The sequence below is a fragment of the Trichosurus vulpecula genome, chromosome 2, assembly GCF_011100635.1.
Source record: "Trichosurus vulpecula isolate mTriVul1 chromosome 2, mTriVul1.pri, whole genome shotgun sequence".
Lineage (NCBI taxonomy): Eukaryota > Metazoa > Chordata > Mammalia > Diprotodontia > Phalangeridae > Trichosurus > Trichosurus vulpecula.
This window is the reverse complement of record NC_050574.1, coordinates 84325861-84348689: the sequence shown is the minus strand read 5'-3', so window position 1 is coordinate 84348689 and position 22829 is coordinate 84325861. Positions and strand designations below refer to the sequence as shown.

Genomic DNA, 22829 nt, shown 5'->3' with positions numbered 1-22829 from the left:
TATAGATAAAAATACTTCAACCACACAATAACTGAAAATAAATATTGTAGAATTATAAATTACAAACCTGGCCCCAAGAAATGTTAGAAGACACCTTCCCCCACTACTTTACAAAGATGGGAACTTCCCTCTATGTAACTTTGCACATATTTTCAGATTTTTGCAAAGTACTGATGGATTTTGATGATTTCCCCCCCTCTTTTTCCTTTTGTTAAATTAAAAACTCTGTTATTTATGGAATGGCTCACTAGGAGGATGGATACTGGAAATAATTTAGGAGATGCATGAAATGAATTTTAAAAATAAGCAAAAATCTAACAAAAATAGAAAAATTTATTTTATAAATTAAGTCAAAAAGTATCTCAAATACATATGTGTGTGAATATATATATACGTGTATATATGTATACACACACACATATATACGCATATGTATAAATATTTTCCTCTACCCCATCCCACCTGTACCAATACCAACTAAAGCTCTGTTACGTTTAAGAGGAATAATCAAAGGAAGAGCTTGCACCTCGAGGATTACCGCCCCCCAAGTTGGTAGGGATGTTTCCAGAGGCCCTTTTAGGGGGAGGGAGAAGGGGGACTTCTCCTTAGGGGTCCAGGGAGAGGGAGCCCAGGGCTTGGATCACAGCCTGCTCGCCTGCCTCCGCGGGCTGGACAGCTCCCAGCAGCTCCTGGGCATCGGGAAGTGCCCCGGGCTGCAGCGTGCCACGGCCCAGACCCCCGGACTTCTTCAGTTTGCAGGCCTCTTGGTAGGGCGGCCGGATGGGTGGCTGGGCCGGCGGCGTGTACCGGTACTCGGGGCTCCCCTCCAGCTGCAGGTCGACATCATTGGCGCTGAGGTCTCCGCAGGCCAGGAACGGCACGATGAGCCGCGTGGGGCCCTCGAGCTGGTTGAAATCCCCGCGGTAGCTGTGGTCCAGCAGGGGGTTCAGCATGCTGGGCACATAGCCCTCCGGGAGCGTGAAGCCCCGGCACACCGCGAAGACCTCGATGCTTGAGTTGCGGCTGCTCCTGGGTTTGGCACACACCACCTCGGGGAAGAAGAGCCGCAGCTGCGAGTAGAGCAGGGTGACGTCCAGGCCGCGGAAGATCTTGGCCACGAAGTTGCCTCCGGGCTCCAGGACGTGGATGGCGATGTTGAGGGCGGCCAGGAGGCGCTGCTCCTGGATGTACTCGTCGATGTCGTGCAGCCCGGTGACGTCGGGGGCGCCGTCACACATCGCCAGGTCTGCCGGCTGGCCCTCGAAGTGCCCGATGATCTCCTGCGCCGTGGACGCCTTGGTGATGTCCCCCTGGATCTGCACCACTCCGGGCAAGGGCGCCATTGTCTGCAGGTCCACAGCCAGATGCAGACCGGCGGCCCCGACCCCGCGAGGTTGAGGCTCAGCTCCCGGAGGAGACACAGAAATCCACGCCTTGCCTCACGCCGCGGAACAGCTGGAATGCCTCGTCTAGCTGCAGCAGTTTGAAGGGGCTGCGGGCCCGCCAGCCCTCCTCCTTGGCATGTAATAAATATATAACTGCTTTTGACCAGATTGGAAGCAAGCTTTCCCGATTGATGTTGACTCTCAAGAAAGGATAATCAATGTTATTAGATTAATATTAACAATTTTGCTTATTAGGCTTCTAACAAATACATTTTATTTTATTTTCTGACAACAGATCTACTGTTGACTGGTTCTATTTGTATATCACTCAGTGTTTTTTTGTTTTAATTTTCTCTAAGCATTTTCTGTTTTCTTAAAGACTCTACATGAGTATCATCTCCAGTAGAAAGCCTTTTCTGATTCCCCAGGAATTAGTGTTCTCACCCACTCCCACCTCCCCCTCCTCTGAAAAAAAATCACCTGGTTTTACTTATCTGGTATGTGTTATATTCCCTACTACTTCTGTTCCTAGAATGTAAGCTGTTCTGGAAGCAGGGACTATTTTGTTTGTGCATTTGTATCCCAACTGGCTAGCACAGTGCATTATAAATATTCTTCAATATTCAGAGTGAATGTGTGATCTCTTGGATATGGGATATTCCCTTCCTAGGAGCATATTGAGACCCATGACTTTTCATCCTATGCTATTCTTTTCAGTATTCTTCCATAGATCCAGTGATGTGCTGGTAAATGTTTAACAATCAGCTTTCCTGGGTGGAAAGGGGGAAGTGTGAGGGAGTATCCATGACACACTTCTAGGTTTAATCTGCATTATTTACATTTTCTCCATCATTTTATTAAGTCTAGACAATCAACAAAACAATAAATTATCCTCTTATTTGTGGTGTTGGCCAAAGTCCCAGGCATGAATGCTCACACTGACAACTTAACAATTGACTATAGCCCATTGAAGCTGGCTCCATCATATCCCTTCAAAGATCCATCTCGGCAGCCAGGTGGCAGAATCTGGGATTTGGAGTCAAGAAGACCTGTGTTTGAATGATGACTAACAGTTACTATTTGTGTTGACTCTTACCTTCTCTGAGATTTACTTTCCTCATTTATAGAATGAGAACTTTTGGGAGGATCAAATGAGATAATATATGAAAAAATTGCAAACTTTAAAGTGCTATATAGTATTTATTATTATTGTTGTTGCTATTTTTATTGGTATTGTGTAGTACCTTCCAACATACTATTTTAGGTAGCATTTAGGCCATATTGGCCCAAACTTCTATCACCTCTTGCTCTTGCTATATAATAAATCCACTTACTTTTCTGATCATGTTTTACTAAATGATATTTCTTAGGCCCCTTCTTGTGTGTAGATCATTCTGGAAATATGCTGTAGCCCATCTGCTGAGCCCTCCACACAAGTCTTCATTGACATTTGAGTCACCTTCAAGTCTGATTCTTTGGAGACCGTAGTGCATCAATATTTGCAATCACATGGAAGAACAAACATATCCTAGTCACCTGCTCTTTTTCTCCTATTGAATGCTAAGTCCAATTTACTGTCTATAAACAGTGTGTCTCAAGTACATGTAGTGTTGAACTAAGTGGACTGAACATCCAATCGAATAATGTTATCTGGACAATGGGTATTTTTTATACATTTAGTTGATCCTGTATGGATTGCTTGGTCAATCTCTCTCTCTCTCTCTCTCTCTCTCTCTCTCTCTCTCTCTCTCTCTGTTCCCTCTTTACTTTAAGACAGTCATATTTGTTGGTTATCTTACTTTTATGTTTAGTGATCCTTTTAAAATATCACACTCATTTCTGAATATCCCCTCCCCATCCAAGGAACCATCTCTTGTAACAAAGATTAGAAAAGAATAAGGAAAAAAAGTCACTCAGTAAAACCAAACAATACATTGATCATGACTGACAGTATAAGTAATGTGCCACATCCATAGTCCCCCAAGTCTTCACTAAGGAAAGACAGGTTTATTGTTTCATCTCTCCTTTGGGTCCAATTTTGATCATTATAATTATGCAGCATTTAGTTTCATCTTATTTTCTTAATTTATCTTCATTGTTATGCATATTTTTCCCTGATATTACTAACTTTATTATGAATTAGTTCACATGTATTCCCATATTACTCTCACTTCTTTTAAACAATTTATTGTAGTGAAGTAATATTCCATTACTTTCATGGAACATAATTTGTTTAGCCTTTGTCCAATTGATAGGCATCTAATTTGCTTCCAGTTTTTTGCTATAATTAAAAAAGGTATGGTTTTGAATAGTTTTGGTGTGTATAAGATCTTTCTTTCTACTTTTACCTTCATTGGAATACATAACCTAGCAGTTGGATCCATGAGTGACATTTTAGTCATTTTTTATAATAATTCCAGATAAGTTTCCAGAACGGCTAGAAAAGTTCACAGCTCCACCAACAGTATATGATTGTGCCTTTCTTCTTCAAGAAATCCTAGAGACAGAAGGGAGAAAAGAGAGGAAGGAGAGATCCAATTTCTTTTGGACTCATTGCTTGATGTCCATTAGGCACCTGCCAGTTTTCATAAACTAACAGAAAGTTTGGGGCTACAAATCACATTCAAGATCATGTAGTCTAACTATCATTTTACAGATTGGGAAACTGAGTCACATAAAGTTTAAGTGACTTGCCTAAGGTCACTGGTGACTGACTTCTTCCTAGGACATTGTTCTAGTGATGATTTTGGTTTCCAGTTTCTCAGGGACTCTCAGAGAACTCCTTAAATCAGTGTGGAAGAAAATAGTAACTGAATGGATAATTATTCCTCAAGGGACTTATTCCTCCCTCCATCATCCCACCTGCTTATTGCTCCAGTGCCTCAGCTGCCCAGGTGGTCCTTCCCTCAGCACATTTAAGAAGCTGTAAAGGCCCACCCCATATGTCCAGAAAGAAGATGTTAGGTGTGAGGCACCCCAAAAGAAACTGAATTTGCTTCTTTGATCATGGTGAGTATTTGAGTAGCAGTCTTATTCATTCATTTATTTGATTCTGGGATTTGAAAAGTGAAAAAAAGGACAGAATCCGTGGCCTCAGGGAGGTTACAACCTAAGTATCTGGTAGTAAGGCATATTCACAATAAGTCTAATACAAGGTAGAATTGAATAGAGGTAAAAAAAAGAGGTTCAGACAAAACATCATAAAAATATGAGAAAGGATATTCTGTTTTGGGCTGGTGGGATCAGGAATATCTGCTCAAAGAAGGTAATATTTGACCTGAGTCTTTGAGGAAAAAAAAAAGTTCTCAATAGGCAAAGTAAGTCAAATGTATTTTAGACTGAGAGACCAGCGTACACAAAAGCAGAGAGGTGGGAGAAAGCAGAATGAGATCCAAGAACAGTGAGCTCCAGTGTGAATAGAACATGCAATGCATGAAGTGGAGTAGTAGTACCATATCAGGCTGGAAAGCTAAGCTGGATGCATATGGATGCATATTTGAGAAGGCTTCCCATCACACTTCTTTTTTTGTTGGGGGATGGCAGAGCTGATTTGTTTTGTTTCCATGCTATGCATTGGATAAAAATAGAGAACCCCTAGAGAGCTTTGAGCTGAAAAGTTACATTGTCAGAGCTGGGCATTAGGAAGATCATTTGGGTAATCTATTGGGTAAGAGGCAGGATTGCAGAGGCCAACTGAACAGATATAAGGTTCTTAAAATAGTACAGGAAATAGGTGATTTGGGTCTGAACCAGGGTTGTGATAGTGGCAGTAGAAATGGAGAGACAGATGTGAAAGGTATTTTAGAGGCAAAAGTTTTCATAATTCATGGGTAATTCCAAGGTTTTGAGCCTGGGTGAGGGGGAGGATTATGGTATTACAATAGAATTAGAGAAGTTGGGAAGAAGGGCAGGTTTTGAGTGGAAGACAATGTGTTCCATTTTTAATCACGTTGAATATCAGGTTCTGTAAAAACAGTAGGAAGCTAACGATTCAGGGCAAAATGGCAGGGGAAAAATTGGGACTTAATGTCGAAAATTTTGAACCATCTTCATAAAGCTGAGAATTAGAACTATGAAAGATGTTGCAGTCACTAAAAAGTGAATATGTAAAAATAGAAAGAAAAAAAATCTGAGGAGTGAATCTTAAACTAGGATACCTACAAAAAAAGGTAAGGATATAGAATATAATCACCCTGAAATCAGGGATTGTTTTTATTTCCTCTTTGTATCCCTCTTTCCTAGGATACTTTGCAAATAGCAAGTCATTATTAAATGTTTATTAAATTGAATAGGGCCCCAGAGATAGAAGATGAACTATCAGAGTAGATTGTGGAGAGTTTTGATAAAAAGAGAGGGGAGGGAAAAAAAGAGAACATGCAGCAGAAAAGGGGTAGTGAGAGATTGGGAAAGATAAGGTCTGAATAAAGGCTTTTGGATTTAGTGATTAGAAGTTCCTTAGTGATCTCACAGAGAAGAATCTCATGGAATGATGGAGATGGAAGCCAAATCACATAGCAGTGAAAACTGAATGGCTGGTAAGGAAGTAGAGGCAGGGAATATGATATACTCTTTTAAAAATATTAAAAGTGAAGGGAGAGCTAAGATAATAGATTGAAGGGTCAAGGGTGAGTATTGTGGTTTGTTTATTTTGCTAATTCATGGGAGAAAAGATAAGGATGAAGGTCAAATGGTCACAGAAGGATACATGAAAGAGAGGAGATAATTGAGGCTTCAGAGGAAAAAAAAGAGATGTGATCTAGCATATAGGTAGAGGGTTTAGCCTTAGGGATGAGAGTTAGTGTTATTATTATCAGTCGGCCAATAAGCATTTATTAAGTCCCTACTATGTGCTAAACAAGGCTGCTAAGTGGCACAGTGGATAGAGCTTGAGGGCTGGAGTTAGGAAGACCTGAGTTCAAATTCCTGTTTGCTTCAGTGTCCTCATCCATAAAATAAGCTGGAGAAGGAAATGGCAAACCATTTCAATATCTTTACCCAAATAAAGACACAAAGAGTAGGATATAGCTGAGACAACTGAACAACAATCCCTAGCACTGTGCTAAGTTCTAGGGACACAAAGAAAGGCAAAAAAGACTCCCTGACCTAAAGGAACTTACATTATAATGGGAAAGACAATATGTAAACTATGTTCAAACAAAATATATCTGAGAAAAATTGCAGAAAGTCTAAGAGGAAAGGCACTGCAATTAAGGAGAACCGGGAAAGGTTTCTTGCAGAAGGTACAACTTTAGGTAAGACTTGAAGGAAGCTAGAGAAGACAGGTGGTATAAATGGTGAGAGAGGACATCACAGGCATGGGGGAAAGCTATTGTGAGGAGACAGAGTGGTTCAATGGATAAAGGGCAGAGCCTGGAGTCAGGAAGATCTGATTCAAATCCAGCCTCAGATACTCACTAGCTGTGTGACTGGAGAAAGTCACTTAACCTCTATTTGCCCTAATCCACTGGAGAAGGAAAGGGCAAACCACACACTCTCTTTGCCAAGAAAACCCCATGGACAGTAGGGTTCATGGAGTCATGGAAGAGTTGGACAATTAAACAATCGAACAACAACAAATGTGCCAGGTACTAAGCTAAGTGCTCTGCAAATAGTGTATTCACCTTTGTGTGATGCTTTAAGCTTTAGAAAGTGCTATCTTCAATGAATTTTGTGAGGTAGACAGTGTATTATTATTCCTATTTTGCAGATGAGGACACTGATACTCAGAGGTTGTCACCTGTTCAAAGGCACACATTTAGTAACTGATAAAATGCAACCAAAAATCCATGTCTCCTCAGAGTATCCTCCAATGCTCTTTCCCATGCTCTTGCCACTCACCAGGGACATATGGTCTTAGTGGGAGAATATATCAGTTGGCCAGCTGATTGCTTTTTAACCCATTTTCCCAATTATGTGGCTATTTTCCTACAGAGAACATAATTTGTTCTCTCCTACCTTTGAGTGTGTCGTTCCATCTCCTTTCCATTAACATTGAACACCTGTTCACCCCCACTGTCAAGCTATATTCTTCTCTTTCCTTGCTTTCATATTTCTTCAAGGAAGCTTTCCCTGATGAACTCCATGGTTATATGATTACTCAAAACACTGCAGTTCTTCTAGATACCCCTTTGCTCATGTCCTGTGTAGCTCTAGAGGTTCTAGTTCAGATCATCATATCCTTGCAAACAATGCCCACTTCTACTAGATGTTCTGTGTGTACCAAGACCACATCTTCCCCATCAGACCATAAGCATTCCCAAAAGCAAGGATCTTGTTTCTCCAATGAGATTTGAAGTTTCCAGAGTATGGGGAATATGTTATCTTTTTTTCTAGTAATTTCTTCAATGCCCAGTCCTGGGATTCATCCCTAGGGAGCTCTCTCCATTTCCCTAAACTGACTGGTACTTTGTTTCTTTTTTTTTAAACTTTTTAAAAAATTTTTTTTGCAGGGAAGAAGGCAGGGCAATTGGGGTTAAGTGACTTGCCCAAGGTCACACAGCTAGTGTGTCAAGTGTCTGAGGCTGGATTTGAACTCAGGTCCTCCTGACTCCAGGGCTGGTGCTCTACTCATTGCGCCACCTAGCTGCCCCTGATACTTTGTTTCTTATTCATTAGGCAAAACCATTCCTATTGTGCAAGGTTCCATAATGCAGACTGGTAATAGCTCTGGTCTGATAGTGGGGTTCACCCCTGAAACATTCATCTTGACTGGTATCCCTGGAATGGAGGCTGAACACATCTGGATCTCCATCCCTTTTTGCCTGATGTACGTCATCATATTCCTTGGAAATGGGACCATTCTCCATGTGATCCATATGAATCCCACCTTGCACCAACCCATGTACTTGTTCTTAGTCATGCTGGCCCTTGCTGAGCTTGGAATATCTGCTTCTACACTTCCCACTGTGCTGGGGATTTTCCTCTTTGATGCAACTGAGATTGACTTCAATGTTTGCCTGCTCCAGATGTTCTCTATACACTCCTTCTCCATCATGGAGTCAGGTATCCTGCTGGCCATGTCCATGGACCGCTTTGTGGCTATTTATAGCCCATTGCGCTATACAGTCATACTGACTTTACCTCGAATCATTTCAATAGGTGTTACAACTGGACTCAAGAGTGTAGTGCTCTTGGCCCCACTGCCTGTCCTACTCCAACGCTTGCCTTTCTGTGGACACAACATCCTCTCCCATTCCTATTGCCTACACCCCAACCTTGTTCACCTACCATGTGCTGATACCTCCATCAACAACATCTATGGACTTTTCATTTTAATTTCCACATTTGGGTTGGACTTCTTACTTATTGTGGTTTCCTACATACTCATCCTTCACACAGTATTGGGTATTGCCTCTGGTGAGGGCCGGTGGAAGGCGCTCAATACTTGTGGCTCACATGTCTGTGCTGTACTCGTGTACTATGTACCTATGATTGGCCTGTCCATGGTGCACCGCTTTGGGCGACACCTTCCCCCTTTGGTACAACCTACCATGGCCAATATTTACCTCTTCTTCCCACCTGTGGTAAACCCAATCGTTTATAGCATCAAGACCAAGGAGATCCGCAGAGGCATTGTACGTGTATTCTCTAGAAAGAGGGTCAGGGGTTAGCATGGGCAAGAAGAGATATCTCCCAGAACCAAGGGGGATAAGTAGACTTTGACTGGACCAGAGATAGATGAGAGATAGCCTCCTGCCATTTCGTGGCAAAATCTAAGCAATAGTGGAAACTGAGGAAAGTGGAAAAACCAATTCTCCCTGAGGACAATGAAATCTGACTTTGATTCATTCTGGTGGAGAAAGAAAAACCTAAGATCTTGGCTTGGTTCTTTAAGAGAGGGAGCAGCCATTGTCTAGGCTGCTGTACTATCAGTCTTTTGGCCTGGCATCATGGGGATGGGCAGAACTGTCTCAGAAGAGTATGTCTAACATGGAGTATAAATGAGGTAGCCCAGAAGTTTGGATTTTGATTTTTCCCATTTGAATCACAATTCTTAAGGGTTTCGTGTGGGCAGTGAAAAGCATGCAAGTTTGACCACTGTGTAACACGCCTTCTTCTAGTGCTGTTGTTTCAAATTTGTACATCATTGGAGAAAACTTTTTCCTGGACATTGCTTTTGTGATGTTTTACATTGCTTCTGTGACATGTCAGTCTGCAAGTTTACATTTTCAGGACATGTGTTGGCCTAATTAACCTAAGCTACAATTAGGGCTTATGGTTGTTGGGTTTGTTTGTTATCATAATTGCATAGATCAAATGATAAAACCCTAAGGTTCTAATTGTGTTTGTCTGAAATCATAGAATTGTTAAACATAGACATGGAGGAATATTAGAGATGATCACATCTAACTCCTTTATTTTACAATTAAGGAAACTGGGGTCTGGAGACTGAAGTTACTTTTTTTCAAGGACACACAAATTATTAATAGAAAAATTGAGATTTTAATAGAGTTTATTTTCCTGGGCCCCTTCACTGACGATTATAATAATAGCTAACATTTATATTACACTTACTATGGGCCAGGCACTGTGCTAAGCACTTTACAAATATTATTTCATTTGATCTTCACAACAACCCTGGGCCTGGGATGTAGATGCCACTATTATCCCCATTTTACAGATGAGTATACTAAGGCAAAGAAAATTTAAGTGACTTCTCCAAGTCACACAGCTAGCAAGTGTCTGAGTCTGGATTTTAACTCAGGTCTTCTTTTTTTTCTCTATTAATAGTATTTTAATTTTTTTCCAATTATAAGTAAAGATAGTTTTCAACATTCATTTTTGCAAGATTTTGAATTCCAAATTTTTCCCTATCCCTTCCTTCCTTCTCTTCTCCCCAAGACAGCAAGCAATCTGATATAGGTTATACATGTGCAATCACGTTAAACATATTTCCACATTAGTCATGTTGGGAAAGAAGAATCAAAACAAAAGAGAGAAACCATAAGAAAGAAAAAAACAAAAAATAATTCAAAATAGTCTGCTTCGATCTGCATTCAGACTCCATAGTTCTTTCTCTGGATGTGGATAGCATTGTCCATCATAAGTCTTTTGGAATTGTCTGGGATCATTGTATTTTTGAGAAGAGCTAAGTCTATCGTAGTTGATCATTTTTCTGAAGTCTGTCTGCTCATCATTTCTTATAGCACAATAGCATTCCATTACATCCATGTACCATGTTCCCCAGTTGATGGGCATCTCCTCAATTTCTAATTCTTTGCTGCCACAAAAAAGAGCTACTATAAATACTTTTTGTACAAATAGGTCATTTCCCTTTTTTATGATCTCTTTGGTATATAGACCTAGTAGCGGTATTGCTGGATCAAAGTGTGTACACAGTTTGGTTGCCTTTGGGCATAGTTCCAAATTGTTCTGCAGAATGGTTGCATCAGTTCACAGCTCTACCAACAATGCATTAGGTTTCCAATTTTCCCACATCTCCAACATTTATCATTTTCCTTTTCTATCATATTAGCCAATCTAATAGGTGTGAGGTGATACCTCAGAGTTGTTTTAATTTGTATTTCTCTAATCAAAAGTGATTTAGAACACTATAGATAGCTTTGGTTTCCTCATTTGAAAACTCCCTGTTGAGATCCTTTTTGCTTGCCTTCTAATCTTGGTTGCATTGGTATTGTTTGTGCAAACGTTTTTAATGTAATATAATCGAAATTATCCATTTCATATTTTATAATTGAATTCAGGTCTTTTTTGACTCCAGACCCAGAGCTCTATCCACTGTGCCACGTAGCTGCTTACAGGTAAGGATCAGAGCCATAATTTTCAACAATTAAAAAAAACTATTACCTTTGGTTTTAAAAGTTGAATTACAAACAACTATTATGCATAAGATGACAATCTGGTACTTTGAGCAAAGCCTGAATTTGGACGTCAATATCATAGTAAAACGTAGTGTCCAGAACTGAACATAATCGTTCAAATGTGGCCTGACCAAACTTTTATTTGAGTTCACCATGGCTAATTGGGCTCCTTAGCTTTGATTCATGCTAATCAGAGTTCAAAGGGACAGAATGACAAACGAGATATCAGCTTGTTAATTTTGCTAGATCAGGAGTCTCCATGGGATTCACCCTTCCTAGCCCAGAGGTCTACTATGGAGAATAAGTGGAAAATCAGAAGGTTGTTTAGATAGTAAGAGAAAAGGAGCACTACAAAGAGGGCCATGTAACACACTTCAGGTTCCCTCTCTCAGTAGCAAAATTTCATAATCACTGAACTGGAAAGGATCTCAGCAATATAATAGTTGACATGTGCTTTAAGGTTTTTGTGGTGTCTTCTTCCCAAAAAACCCTGGCAATTAAATCATTATACTGTTATCAAGTACTAGTATAAATATTGGTTGGGTTGGACTAGATAGGCCTGCTATTCAATTTGCAAGGGAACTCCCTGAAGAGGAACTCCCTCTACAAATGCCATTTCTCAGTGCTTTTAGTCCAACTTCTACCTGACCAACAATCCCTTGACATCATCCCTAACAAAAACACATCCAACCCCTTCTAGAAGGACTCTGGTAACAAGCATTTACCACCTTTCAAAGCAGACAATTCCTTTTTCAGATTGCCTTAACTTTTCTGGAAGTATTCTCTATCCAACTAAAATAATGCTTCTCATCAACTTTCACATGAGCTTGAGGGTCAGCAGAAAAATTATATTGCCTCCACAATACCTTTCCAGTAGTCGAATCTAGATTCTGGCTGTTGCTATTTGTGTGATTTTAAGCAAGACCTTTCTGAGTTTCTTCATATATAAAGTTTAGATTAAGATCCTTGCAGTGACTAACTTGAAAGGTTGTGAAGGGGAAAGTATTCCTTTAATGAACAAAGAGGACACAAGGTTCATTCTCCCCATAAGGGAATATCTCATTTTTGTCTCTGAATCATCAATGTCTAGATCTGTGTCTGGCACAGGAGATCCACTTTATAAATGCTTCCTGAATTGAAATGTCCCCGCCACCATCACAAATAACACCACCAGCAGCAACAGCAACATGGCAAATAGCTATCGTGTCTCTATTAAGGCTTCTCTTCCCTAGGATAACTATTTCTAATTCCTACAACCAAACAATCTTTATGTGGTACAGTTTCTAACCTGCTCAATTTCCTGTACCCCTTCCTTTGGATGCATGCTAGCTTATCAGTCCATCTGTGCAGATCCGAACAAAACAGTTCAAATGTGGCCTGACCAGGACAGAGATGAGGACTATACTTTAGCTCCTTCCTGGCATGATGCTTCTATTACTAGAACCTAAGGTCACTTTAACTATTCTATCTGCAATGGAACGCTGGTAACTCGTATTGAAGTTGTAATCCACTAAAATGCCCAGATTTTTTTTCCAGATGAATTGCCCCATACCACTCCATCCTGATTTAGTACGGTACGTTTAGCAATTGTAGTAATTTACATTTATCTCTATCATATATATATTTACTTTTTGTATTTGTTTTGTTGATTCAGCTTTTAATGAGCTAATGTATCCTGACTCTTAGCTCATTCCTGGAGCAATCCACTGGTGACTTCCAAATTGATAACCCATTAATCACTACCCTAGATCTGGTTACTCAATTTGTTCTGAAGCTACCAAACTTTTTATCACATAGCCTACATATTCCCACCTAGAATCTAAGTGTAATATGCTGCTTATCTCCTCCCATCTCTACTTTTCGGCTTCCTTTTGTATGTTTTCTTCCCCCATTAGACTGTAAACTACTTGAGGGCAGGAACTACCCTTCTTTTTCATATATATGGTTGTTCCAAGCACAGGTGCTATGTGCTTCACATATAATCAGTGTTTAATTGATGTTTATTGACTGACTATAGCACTTCATTCAAGCAAACTTATCAAAAATGGAAAAAATGTTTGTGTGGAATAATCTATTTCTGATGGACACAATCCGGGTCCTAGTGATCACTGCTCTGGTCCTTCATTTTTTGAAAGCACCATCTTTTCAAAGCATATCCTAGGAATGTGTCAAGACCTGAAATGAAATTCACCAGATTACAGATAGAAGAATAGAATATCTTTCCTATTTCTTTTTTTTAAATCTGGGCCTCTGCCCTTCTCAGATACTGTAACATTTCTCCTGATTAACCTCAAAGATCACCAGGCCTACAAACACATCTGTCAATTACATCAGAACCTAATAACTTAGTTCATCTAAGCCTCGACCTGAAATCTTTGACGATGGAAGCAAGCATTTCCTGAGTACCTGCTACTTGTCAGGAACTGTGGTGAACACAAATATTATCTCATTTAATTCTCACAACGACCCTGTGAGGGAGGTGCTTTTATTATCAGCATTTTATAGTTGAGGGAATTGAGGCAAGCAGAAGTGAAGTGACTTGTCCAGGGTGACAGAGCTAGTAAGTATCTGAGGCTGCATTTGAACTCAGGTCTTCCTGACTTCAGGGCCAGTGCTCTATACATTGTGCCACCTAGCTGCCTCCAGGTAGAATGAATGGAGGCTCTTCAGCCCAATTCAACCCCAAGGGCAAGCAATATGAGATCACAGCCATCAGTGCTCACAATAATTAGTTAAATCTTGGAATACATTGATCAGATCAGAGTGCTCACAATGAGGAAGGAGTTCACTGCCATGGGAGGACTACATCATTAAAAATGTTTTTATATTGAATGAAATTTGCAAAAATAGAGAAATTCAAGACAAAGTCTTGCAGGCAATAGCAAACGTGTTGTTCATTCTTCGTTTTTGAAGATTACCAATGTTGTCTTAACTTGCATGTGAATTGGACTTAAGTGAGGCAGAGTTGCACAAAGTTGTCAGCTTCACTCTCTTCCAAAGTTATCAAAGGCCAGTGGCAAGGCAAATATCAAGATGCCTGGTAATGGCCTGGGATGTAGTAGATGATCTTGGCATCTTTAATGTCTGACCAAGGTCTAAGCACTCCACAGTGCCTGCTTCAGCTACCTTCATGGCCATTGGAACAAGCTGTTCTCATCTGTCCATTCCACCATAGGCTTGGGGCAGACATCCCCCTACATTACCAACAGGTTTGAGGTCTGATGGTTATGTTCAGCATTGCCAGCATGTGGCCACTGCATATGCTACAGCTTCTTGGAGCTACAGGTGAGAGCATATGAGGTTTTGTTGGATTGAAGGCAGGTAGGTGCTACATTGGATAAAATACCAAGCTTGAAGTCAGGAAGACTTGAGTTCAAATTCAGACTCAGCCACTTTCTAGCTGTGTGACCCTGGGCAAGTCTATTAACCTTTTTTTGCCTCAGCTTCCCAATGTGGGGTACATGTGGCATAATAACAGCACATACCTACAAGAGTTATTGTTGAGGATCAAATAATTGTAAAGTGCTTGTCATACAGTAAGCCCTATAAAATTTCAGCTGTTATTATTTCTTGTCTTAATTCTTACAGGATGTCCCACACATTTATTAGTTGCTTTTATAATTTTATATGTATAACTTTCATAATTATATATATAATTAATTTCATGTTTATAATTACATAATGTAAATTTTAATTTGGAGTTCTTTTGGGAAAAAGTTATCACCGTAATTATAAGCACTTGATGAATGAATCTAAAATATTATGAGCACTACATTCAATTACTCTGGAAATCCACAACTCATTTTTTTTTGTTGAAAGGGTTTTGTAGAACAAAACATATTGGGAACCATTGAGGTGGGCCATCAGGCCTCTGCAGACATTCCTCAACAGGGGATATGGGCTATACTTACTGGTTGTAATAACGTCTTAAATAAAATTGGTTTTAAAAACGGTCTGCTCTTTCCCCAACTTCTAGTACATATATTGTAAAATGGTCTGCTCATTCTTTTATCTTCTTATTTCCTGAATTCTGATCTTGTCCCAAATTCTGAGGTCAGAGGTTAGTTGGAATTAAAACATGAACTTAGGACAAAAAGCATAACTTTCCTCAGAATATTAGGAATATGACTGGGGCCTCTGAGCTATTGTGATTATACTACCAACATTCTGTCTAATACAAATTACATAAAACAGCAAAGGATGGGACCACATGGACCTGAAGGCCATGATATTGCTGGTAGGCTAAGAAAGCGAGCTAACAGAGTGTGGCTGATAAGTCTCCAGAGAGAAGTGGGGTAAGGAGGAGAAAATGCTGGCCAAAGAAAAAAAATTACATCCTAAAATGCCTCCCAAGAAGTAGAAAGGAAGGGGTAGAAAAGGATTTGGCTTCCCTCTAGCCATCAGAAAGAATCAAATACAAGACATTCCATGGTGATGCTGTGCTAGTTCATTAAAAAGCACAATACTGTTACATAGTTATACTATGCTATTTCATTAAATGCCTTTGTATTGAACTAATGGTGTCCTCCCACTAATAAAAGCAAACCTATCCATGTGGCCTCATGAGCTAGTATCTAAGTGAGTGGGACCCACATGTATGAAGGGAAGTGTCACAGGTGCCCCATTTTTATTTGTTGAACATTTATGTGGCATTTAAGGCATTGACCACATGGCTAAAGAGCTAAGGATTTAACAGAACAAAGCACTAAGCTAGTTTTTTGTATCTGGGGCAAATACCACAAATGCTGCCTAGGACAAGTGGCATGAAGAGTACTATCAATTGAAGGGATGGCAGGGCAGAGATAGGGATGCTTCCCTGTAGAGGGAGACTGCAGAAAATCAGAAGGGCACTGCTGGGATGACTACCCACCTCCATTCCCCAGCAAGAAGACATTTAAACTGACCTTAGTATGTAGAATAATTAGTCATTTCTGTAATTTGATATCTAAGAACCATGATTGCGGAGGGGTGGGGAGTGAAGAGAGGCAGCATTATGGAGTAGTAATCTTTCCAGAAAATATCCTTTGAGAGAAGGAGCTGAAAAGGAGCTTTAATTCTTCCACAGATCCTTAAAGTACCAGTTATAGATGCAAGACACCACTTAATCTAACTCCCTGATTTTGCAGAGAGGGAAACTGAGGCTTCAAAAAGGTAAAAAACTTATGCAAGGTCTTAGAGAAAGGCTCATTCAATTCCTACCAAAGTTGAGGCTGAGCTGAAGTCCATTGGTGCTCAAATCAAATAGATTCACAGGATGTCAGAGTTGAAAACAACAACTGAGACCTCCTTGTCCAAGTTCATTTAACAGATACATAGAAAAATAGAACTAGTTACTCTCAAGGCAAGGGACTCTGACCTCATTCTGTTGACTCCCAGGCCAAGTTGCTGAAATATGTCCTCCCTTGCAGAAAGAGTCCACTGGACCTTGAGGATCAATAGCTCCTGGTTTTGAGACTCGAAGCACACAGCCCTGGTCCTTCCATCCTCCCAGAAGCATTGTAGCCCTTTATCTCTCACCACTACCATTTCTCCTAATCTCAACATTTACTTATACAAGACTTAAGCAGCCTAGAAGTTATGTGGATAGCTGAGGTGGAAATTCAGCTCCAGGGGATGCGAGATGTAAAATTCCAAGGCAGCTAGGTGATGCTATGCCTGGGGTACTAGATATAGTTAGAAGACCCAAGTTCAAATCCTGCTTCAGAGATCCTGGGCAAGTTATTTAACCTATCTGATCCAATTTCCTTAACTAAAAAATGGGGACACGTCCCACAGTAGTTGTGAGAATAAAATGAAATAATATTGGTGAAGCTCTGTAGAAATGCTAGCTATTATGGGGTGGGCTGAGGGAATTCCAAGAAGCCAAAGTCTTCCTCCCTTGCCTTGCCCCATCAGAATTATTCCCACTTTCCCTTCTTCTCCCAGGACAGATGGTGCTAAAAGACTGAGGGCAAACTCCAAGGCTTGGGGAAACATTTACAGGATTTCCAAAGGTCTTTCCTCCTCCTGTCTTCTTCATCTGTAAAATGAGGAAACAAAAACCCAACGAAGTTAAATGATTTGCCCAAATTTGTTAGGTTCTTAGTGATAAAAGTAAAAACTCAAGGTCAGATGATCTGAATTTAAATTCAGTCCTCTTCTCACTGCACCACACTGCCCCTCAGCAAGGGAGGAAAGTGTTAAAAACTTTGGGTGATTTACAAAAAGAGACAAAAATTTTACCTGATGAAAAGGCAATGGACCTGCACCAAAGGAGGGAGTACTCCTACTGATAGTATCGTGTGTCATATAGCTAGTCAATCAGTGAAATGAAACTTTTATTTTGAACGTAAGCATCTCTTGTGTCAGACAGCACGCTAAGTGCTGGGGCAACAAAGACAAAAATGAGACAAACACTGCCCTCAAGGAATTTAAGTTCTATACAGAATAAACGCATAAAAATCAGATACCGGATTAGTGCCACCAGAAGCTAGAGTGATTCAGAAATGCTTCATGTAGGGGATACTAGGGATTATCAAAGGCAAAGTGGGGTGGGAGTACATTCCAGAAATGGGGGACAGCCTGTGAAAAGGCACAGAGCTAGGAAGTAAAGAAGCACATGTGAATGGCATCAAGAAGTGTGGCTGGGCCACAGAATTTGTGAAGCAGAATTTCACATAAAACCTGAAAGGTAAGTCAGAGCCCACATGCTACATGCCACAGTAAGTTCAATACTGATGTTAGATCAAAGGATCATCAAAGCCTAATTCAAATCCTTCTTTTAAGATGAAGAAATTGAGGCTTTTCTTGATTCCAAGTCCCAAATTTTATCCAATCTACTACCATGTTGTATTAACCCCATTGTACAGATGAGGAAATGGTAGCTCCAACAAAGCTAAGCAATTTGGCCAAGGTCAGTCACACAATAGAGACAGGGATTTAAACCTAGGACTTCTGATTTAAGCTTAAGCATTCTTTCCATGCTGTCTTTCCAAAGAGTTCAAGTTCTTATGCTGACCTAATATTTGTCTCCTTCTGGTATGCACCCTTTGGTTCTATTCCTTCCCTTTGAAATCAAATGGGACAAATCTACTCTCTTTACTGACAATTCCACTGGACAGTCTTTCAAATTTGTAAAAAAAACAAAAACAAAAACATAATCCTTCCTCTGCTTTAATCTCCTCTTTTCTGAAATAAACACTCCCAATTCTTGAACCATGCCTCCAGTAACAGTTTTCAGAAACCTGAAGCATTCTCATTACAACTCCCCTGGAAACACAACAAAGCAGAAGCAGCTGTACTTTCCACGTGACCCAAGACCATACTCCCCATGAAGGGTGAGGAACTTTCCCTTTTCTAGCCTGCAAAAACCTGTTCCTTTTTCTCTTTGGACACTGTGCTTCACCCATACACCTGATGGTTTTTTAATTTTAAGTTTCCCTTTAAAAAAAATGTTCTTTTTCTCCTTGACGTGATTCCTAAGCTTTTTAGACCCTTATTTACTTTTGTATTTTTTTTTTTACTTTGTAAAGCATATTTGCTAGCTGCAAAATTTTCTAAGTTTGAAATAAACATCTAATTTGATTATAGTTAACTACAAAACAAAGAAGTGGCAAATAATCCTATGCTTCTCACAAACTGCTTCTGACAGAAAAACTACTCTCAGAATAAAGAATAAACAACTTCTGACATTTGAGTTAATGTTGTGATTTTGCACCTAAGTATTCATACTCCAATTCTGTTTGAGTTTAATAAAAGTGGGTAAAAAGCATTAATCAAGGAAAAGATAGAAAATTAGAAAGTAAGTCAGGATGACAAGATTTACTCAAAATCAATCAATACTTGTTTGGTTAGTTTCTATCCCAGGAAGCAAAAATTCAAACAACCCCTTCAACTATAGATAAAAGTCCTACAACTACAGAATAACCAAAAGTAAATGTTGTAGAATTATAAATTACAAACCTGGCCCCAAGAAATATTAGCAGACACCTTCCCCTACTACTTTGCAAAGGTGTGAGCTTCCCTGTATGTAACTTTGCATATATTTTCAGATTTTTGCAAAGTACTGCTGGATTTTGCTGATTTTTTCCCCCTCTTCTTCCTTTTGTTAAATTAAAAACTCTATTGTTTATGGAATGGCTCACTGGGAGGATGGATACTGGAAATAATTTAGCAATGCATGAAATGAATTTTAAAAAATAGACAAAAATTTAACAAAAATAGGAAAGTTTATTTTATAAATGTAAGTCAAAAGGTATCTCAAATATATATATGTGTGTGTGTGTATGAATATATATATGTATACACACACACATACATATGTATATGTATAAATATTTTCCTCCCCCCCATCCCACCTGTACCAATACCAACTAAAGCTCTGTTATGTTTAAGAGGAATAATCAAAGGAAGAGCTTGCACCTCGAGGATTACCGCCCCCCAAGTTGGTAGGGATGTTTCCAGAGACCCTTTTAGGGGGAGGGAGGAGGGGGACTTCTCCTTAGGGGTCCAGGGAGAGGGAGCCCAGGGCTTGGACCACAGCCTGCTCGCCTGCCTCCGCGGGCTGGACAGCTCCCAGCAGCTCCTGGGCATCGGGCAGTGCCCCGGGCTGCAGCGTGCCACGGCCCAGACCCCCGGACTTCTTCAGTTTGCAGGCCTCTTGGTAGGGCGGCCGGATGGGTGGCTGGGCCGGCGGCGTGTACCGGTACTCGGGGCTCCCCTCCAGCTGCAGGGGGTAGGTGCGGTCGGCGTCATAGGCGCTGAGGTCCCCGCAGGCCAGGAACGGCACGATGAGCCGCGTGGGGCCCTCGAGCTGGTTGAAGTCCCCGCGGTAGCTGTGGTCCAGCAGGGGGTTCAGCATGCTGGGCACATAGCCCTCCGGGAGCGTGAAGCCCCGGCACACCGCGAAGGCCTCGATGCTCGAGTTGCGGCTGCTCCTGGGTTTGGCACACACCACCTCGGGGAAGAAGAGCCGCAGCTGCGAATAGAGCAGAGTGACGTCCCGGCCGCGGAAGATCTTGGCCACGAAGTTGCCGCCGGGCTTCAGGACGTGGATGGCGATGTTGAGGGCGGCCAGGAGGAGCTGCGCCTGGATGTACTCGTCGATGTCGTGCAGCCCGGTGACGTCGGGGGCGCCGTCACACACCACCAGGTCAGCCGGCTGGCCCTCGAAGTGCCCGATGATCTCCTGCGCCGTGGACGCCTTGGTGATGTCCCCCTGGATCTGCACCACCCCGGGCAAGGGCGCCATGGCCTGCAGGTCCACGGCCACAATGCAGGGCGGCGGCCCGGACTCCCCAAGCTTGCGGCTCAGCACCTGGCTCCAGCTCCCAGGAGCGGCACAGAGATCCACCGCCCGCCTCACGCCGCGGAAGAGCTGGAATTCCTCGTCCAGCTGGAGCAGCTTAAAGGCGCTGCGGGCCCGCCAGCCCTCCTCCTTGGCCAGCCGGTAATAGACATCGCGCTTGTCCTTGGACGTCCGCCCCATCGCGGACCAAGAGGAGGGGAGGTGGGCTGGGCAAGGGGCAGCCGAAGTCCCGACACTGCTGCTGCAGTCGGGATCCCAAGCCAAGGGAACAATCGGAGAAGTGGGTACTGCGGGAGGAGAGCCGCGAGCCACGCACTGCGGTGCGTGACCACGCCAGAGCGTAATGACGCCACTCACCCCATGGTGCCCTGTAGGGGACGAGGCAGGCGGAGGGAGGGAAGACATGGCGTCATGGCACTTGGGATGTTGTGATTGGTGCAGAGACCGTGGAGGCGGATCCCTCCCGGATTGCGCAGAGATTCCAAGTATGTGTTTCTGTGTTTATGTTGTTCTTTATGGCGTCTTATGAACTTCCTCCAGGAACCCCCAAACTGGTAGCAATGGCGGCACTTTCTGTGAAGAATGCTAGCTCTCCTGCCGACGCTATCCCGACTTTATTCAGTCTCCATCTTGTCTTAGTTGTTTGCTTGTTACCTACCCCGTTAGACCGTGGGCTCCTTGAGGGCCGGGACCTTTTACCCTGGTCCTAGCACAGTGCTTGGCCTAGACCAGGTGCACAGTGAATGCGCACTGACGATCCGACAGAGGCCTGGGCTTGCACCATCCCCTCGCTAATTCCAGCCCTGGTCTTGGCTCCTGTCTCCCGAACCTGAAGGATTTTAGGACCAGGCGAGGCTAAACCTCGGAGCCTAAAAAGTCAGAACAGAGCCAGGCAGCACCAGCTTTGGGCCTTGCAACTCAAGCCCCATCTCCTACGAAAAACAAATAAAAGAAAGCAATGTCCCCATCTCCAGCTTGGAAAAAAAAAGGCACCCCGATCTGCCTTGCGCACACAAAATCCCATCGCTATACACAGCTAGACGGGTGTCAGTCCATTCACCAGCTGAGTTCTGTATAGGAGTGAGGTTGGTCATGTGTGGAAATAGTTCCTAAGCGAGTTTGGTTTGGAAACTTTTTCCACATGTCTATTGGGGGAAAAAATGCGGTTTAAGCTGTATAATCTGTTTTTGTGAAAGAACAGAGAGATTATGCTGTGTTTTCTATTGCATATTGCTGATGAGACAAGCGAATAAAGAGAGAACATTTTTCTCTCTATTATGATTTTTCGGCTGAGAAAGGGCTGAGGGGAGAAGGGAGGAAAGAAAAGCTGCAGGTCAATCTGGCTTTAAATGTTATTGTGTAAACTTTAAAAACTATCTTGTTGTTAAACCTGAAAATTTGGTTGAAGGAAACAACAGAGCTAGGTGATAGAAAAATCCATGTTGTTTATTATTTTCCCTTAAAGCATAGCGGAGCTAGCTTACTTGTAGGTACAAGGAGTCAGAGTATAAACTCTGGCTGCCTGAACAAAGCAATGAGAAAACTTATATACGTTATTTTAGCAGAGCTAGCAAGCCTGTATGACCTCATTTTTATGACCCCCATGTATGTTTAACCCTGATACAAGAAGAGGATTTTCCTTAATGGAATAGAGTTGTAAAAGATGTTGACAAAAGTCAGTTGAGACTACAGCCCAGCGTCTCTGTGTCTCATTACATTCCATAACATAGTATATACCTGTAGAATATTAAGCAAGGTAATCTCTCTTGGGGTTAGGGTAATGTCCTTAATGATCTGGCCTTGTTGACAGAGGTAAGGGTATTGCCTGAGCAAACTTTTAGAGAGAACAAAGAAGCCCAGGTCCTGGATCTTCATCCAGTTACTCATTAATGGAGGCTCTGGGTCTGGTAGAAATTAGAAATGATATAAAATAGTATAATATTTTTCACATTGTTTATTTTGTTAGTGTAAATCTGCATTTATTAAGTGCTTGCTGTGTTCCAGGCACTGTGCTCAGCATTGGGTGTAGCAATAGAAGAAAGCAACACAATCCCTGTAGCAAAGACTAATCAATATTTTGTATAGTGAAACTATTAACTTCCTATGATGTAACCACTATTCATTTCTCAAAGTACAAGTTCTTCAAATCTTGCTCAAAATTATTCCTTGTGTATGATACACTGATCTAGCCACCTTACACCACCTTTCTTTTACCCTAGTGGATCTAAGTCCCCGGAGAAGAATCACTACCCTGTAGCTTAGCCACACTCAAAACTCAGTTGTGGATGAAATACACACACTACTCACTACTTAGAGCCTTTCACAAATCCCCTTAGT

At 41.6% G+C, this 22829-nt stretch overlaps 3 protein-coding genes across 3 annotated transcripts; 1 reads left to right on the top strand and 2 right to left on the bottom strand.

Moving 5' to 3' along the window:
* Positions 1 to 605: 605 nt before the first annotated feature.
* Positions 606 to 7360, bottom strand: LOC118836541 (putative tRNA (cytidine(32)/guanosine(34)-2'-O)-methyltransferase). The gene is given in 3 exon segments (XM_036743796.1): positions 606 to 1404; positions 1406 to 1585; positions 7341 to 7360. Coding segments are annotated over 3 exon segments (999 nt in total).
* A 672-nt stretch (positions 7361 to 8032) lies between these two features.
* LOC118836540 (olfactory receptor 51I2-like) lies at positions 8033 to 8995 on the top strand. The gene has a single exon (XM_036743795.1). It carries the CDS (start codon positions 8033 to 8035, stop codon positions 8993 to 8995), a length of 963 nt encoding a protein of 320 aa, XP_036599690.1.
* Positions 8996 to 19403: 10408 nt separating this feature from the next.
* LOC118840323 (putative tRNA (cytidine(32)/guanosine(34)-2'-O)-methyltransferase) lies at positions 19404 to 20894 on the bottom strand. Its single transcript, XM_036747804.1, has one exon. The coding sequence runs from the start codon at positions 20670 to 20672 to the stop codon at positions 19686 to 19688; it is 987 nt and encodes a 328-aa protein (XP_036603699.1). The 5' UTR covers positions 20673 to 20894; the 3' UTR covers positions 19404 to 19685.
* Positions 20895 to 22829: the final 1935 nt, after the last annotated feature.

What these genes read in the sequence shown, in the direction of transcription:
- LOC118836540 (XM_036743795.1), top strand. Translation starts at nt 8,033, where the DNA reads ATGCAGACTGGTAATAGCTCTGGTCTGATAGTGGGGTTCACCCCTGAA.
- LOC118840323 (XM_036747804.1), bottom strand. Translation starts at nt 20,672, where the DNA reads ATGGGGCGGACGTCCAAGGACAAGCGCGATGTCTATTACCGGCTGGCC.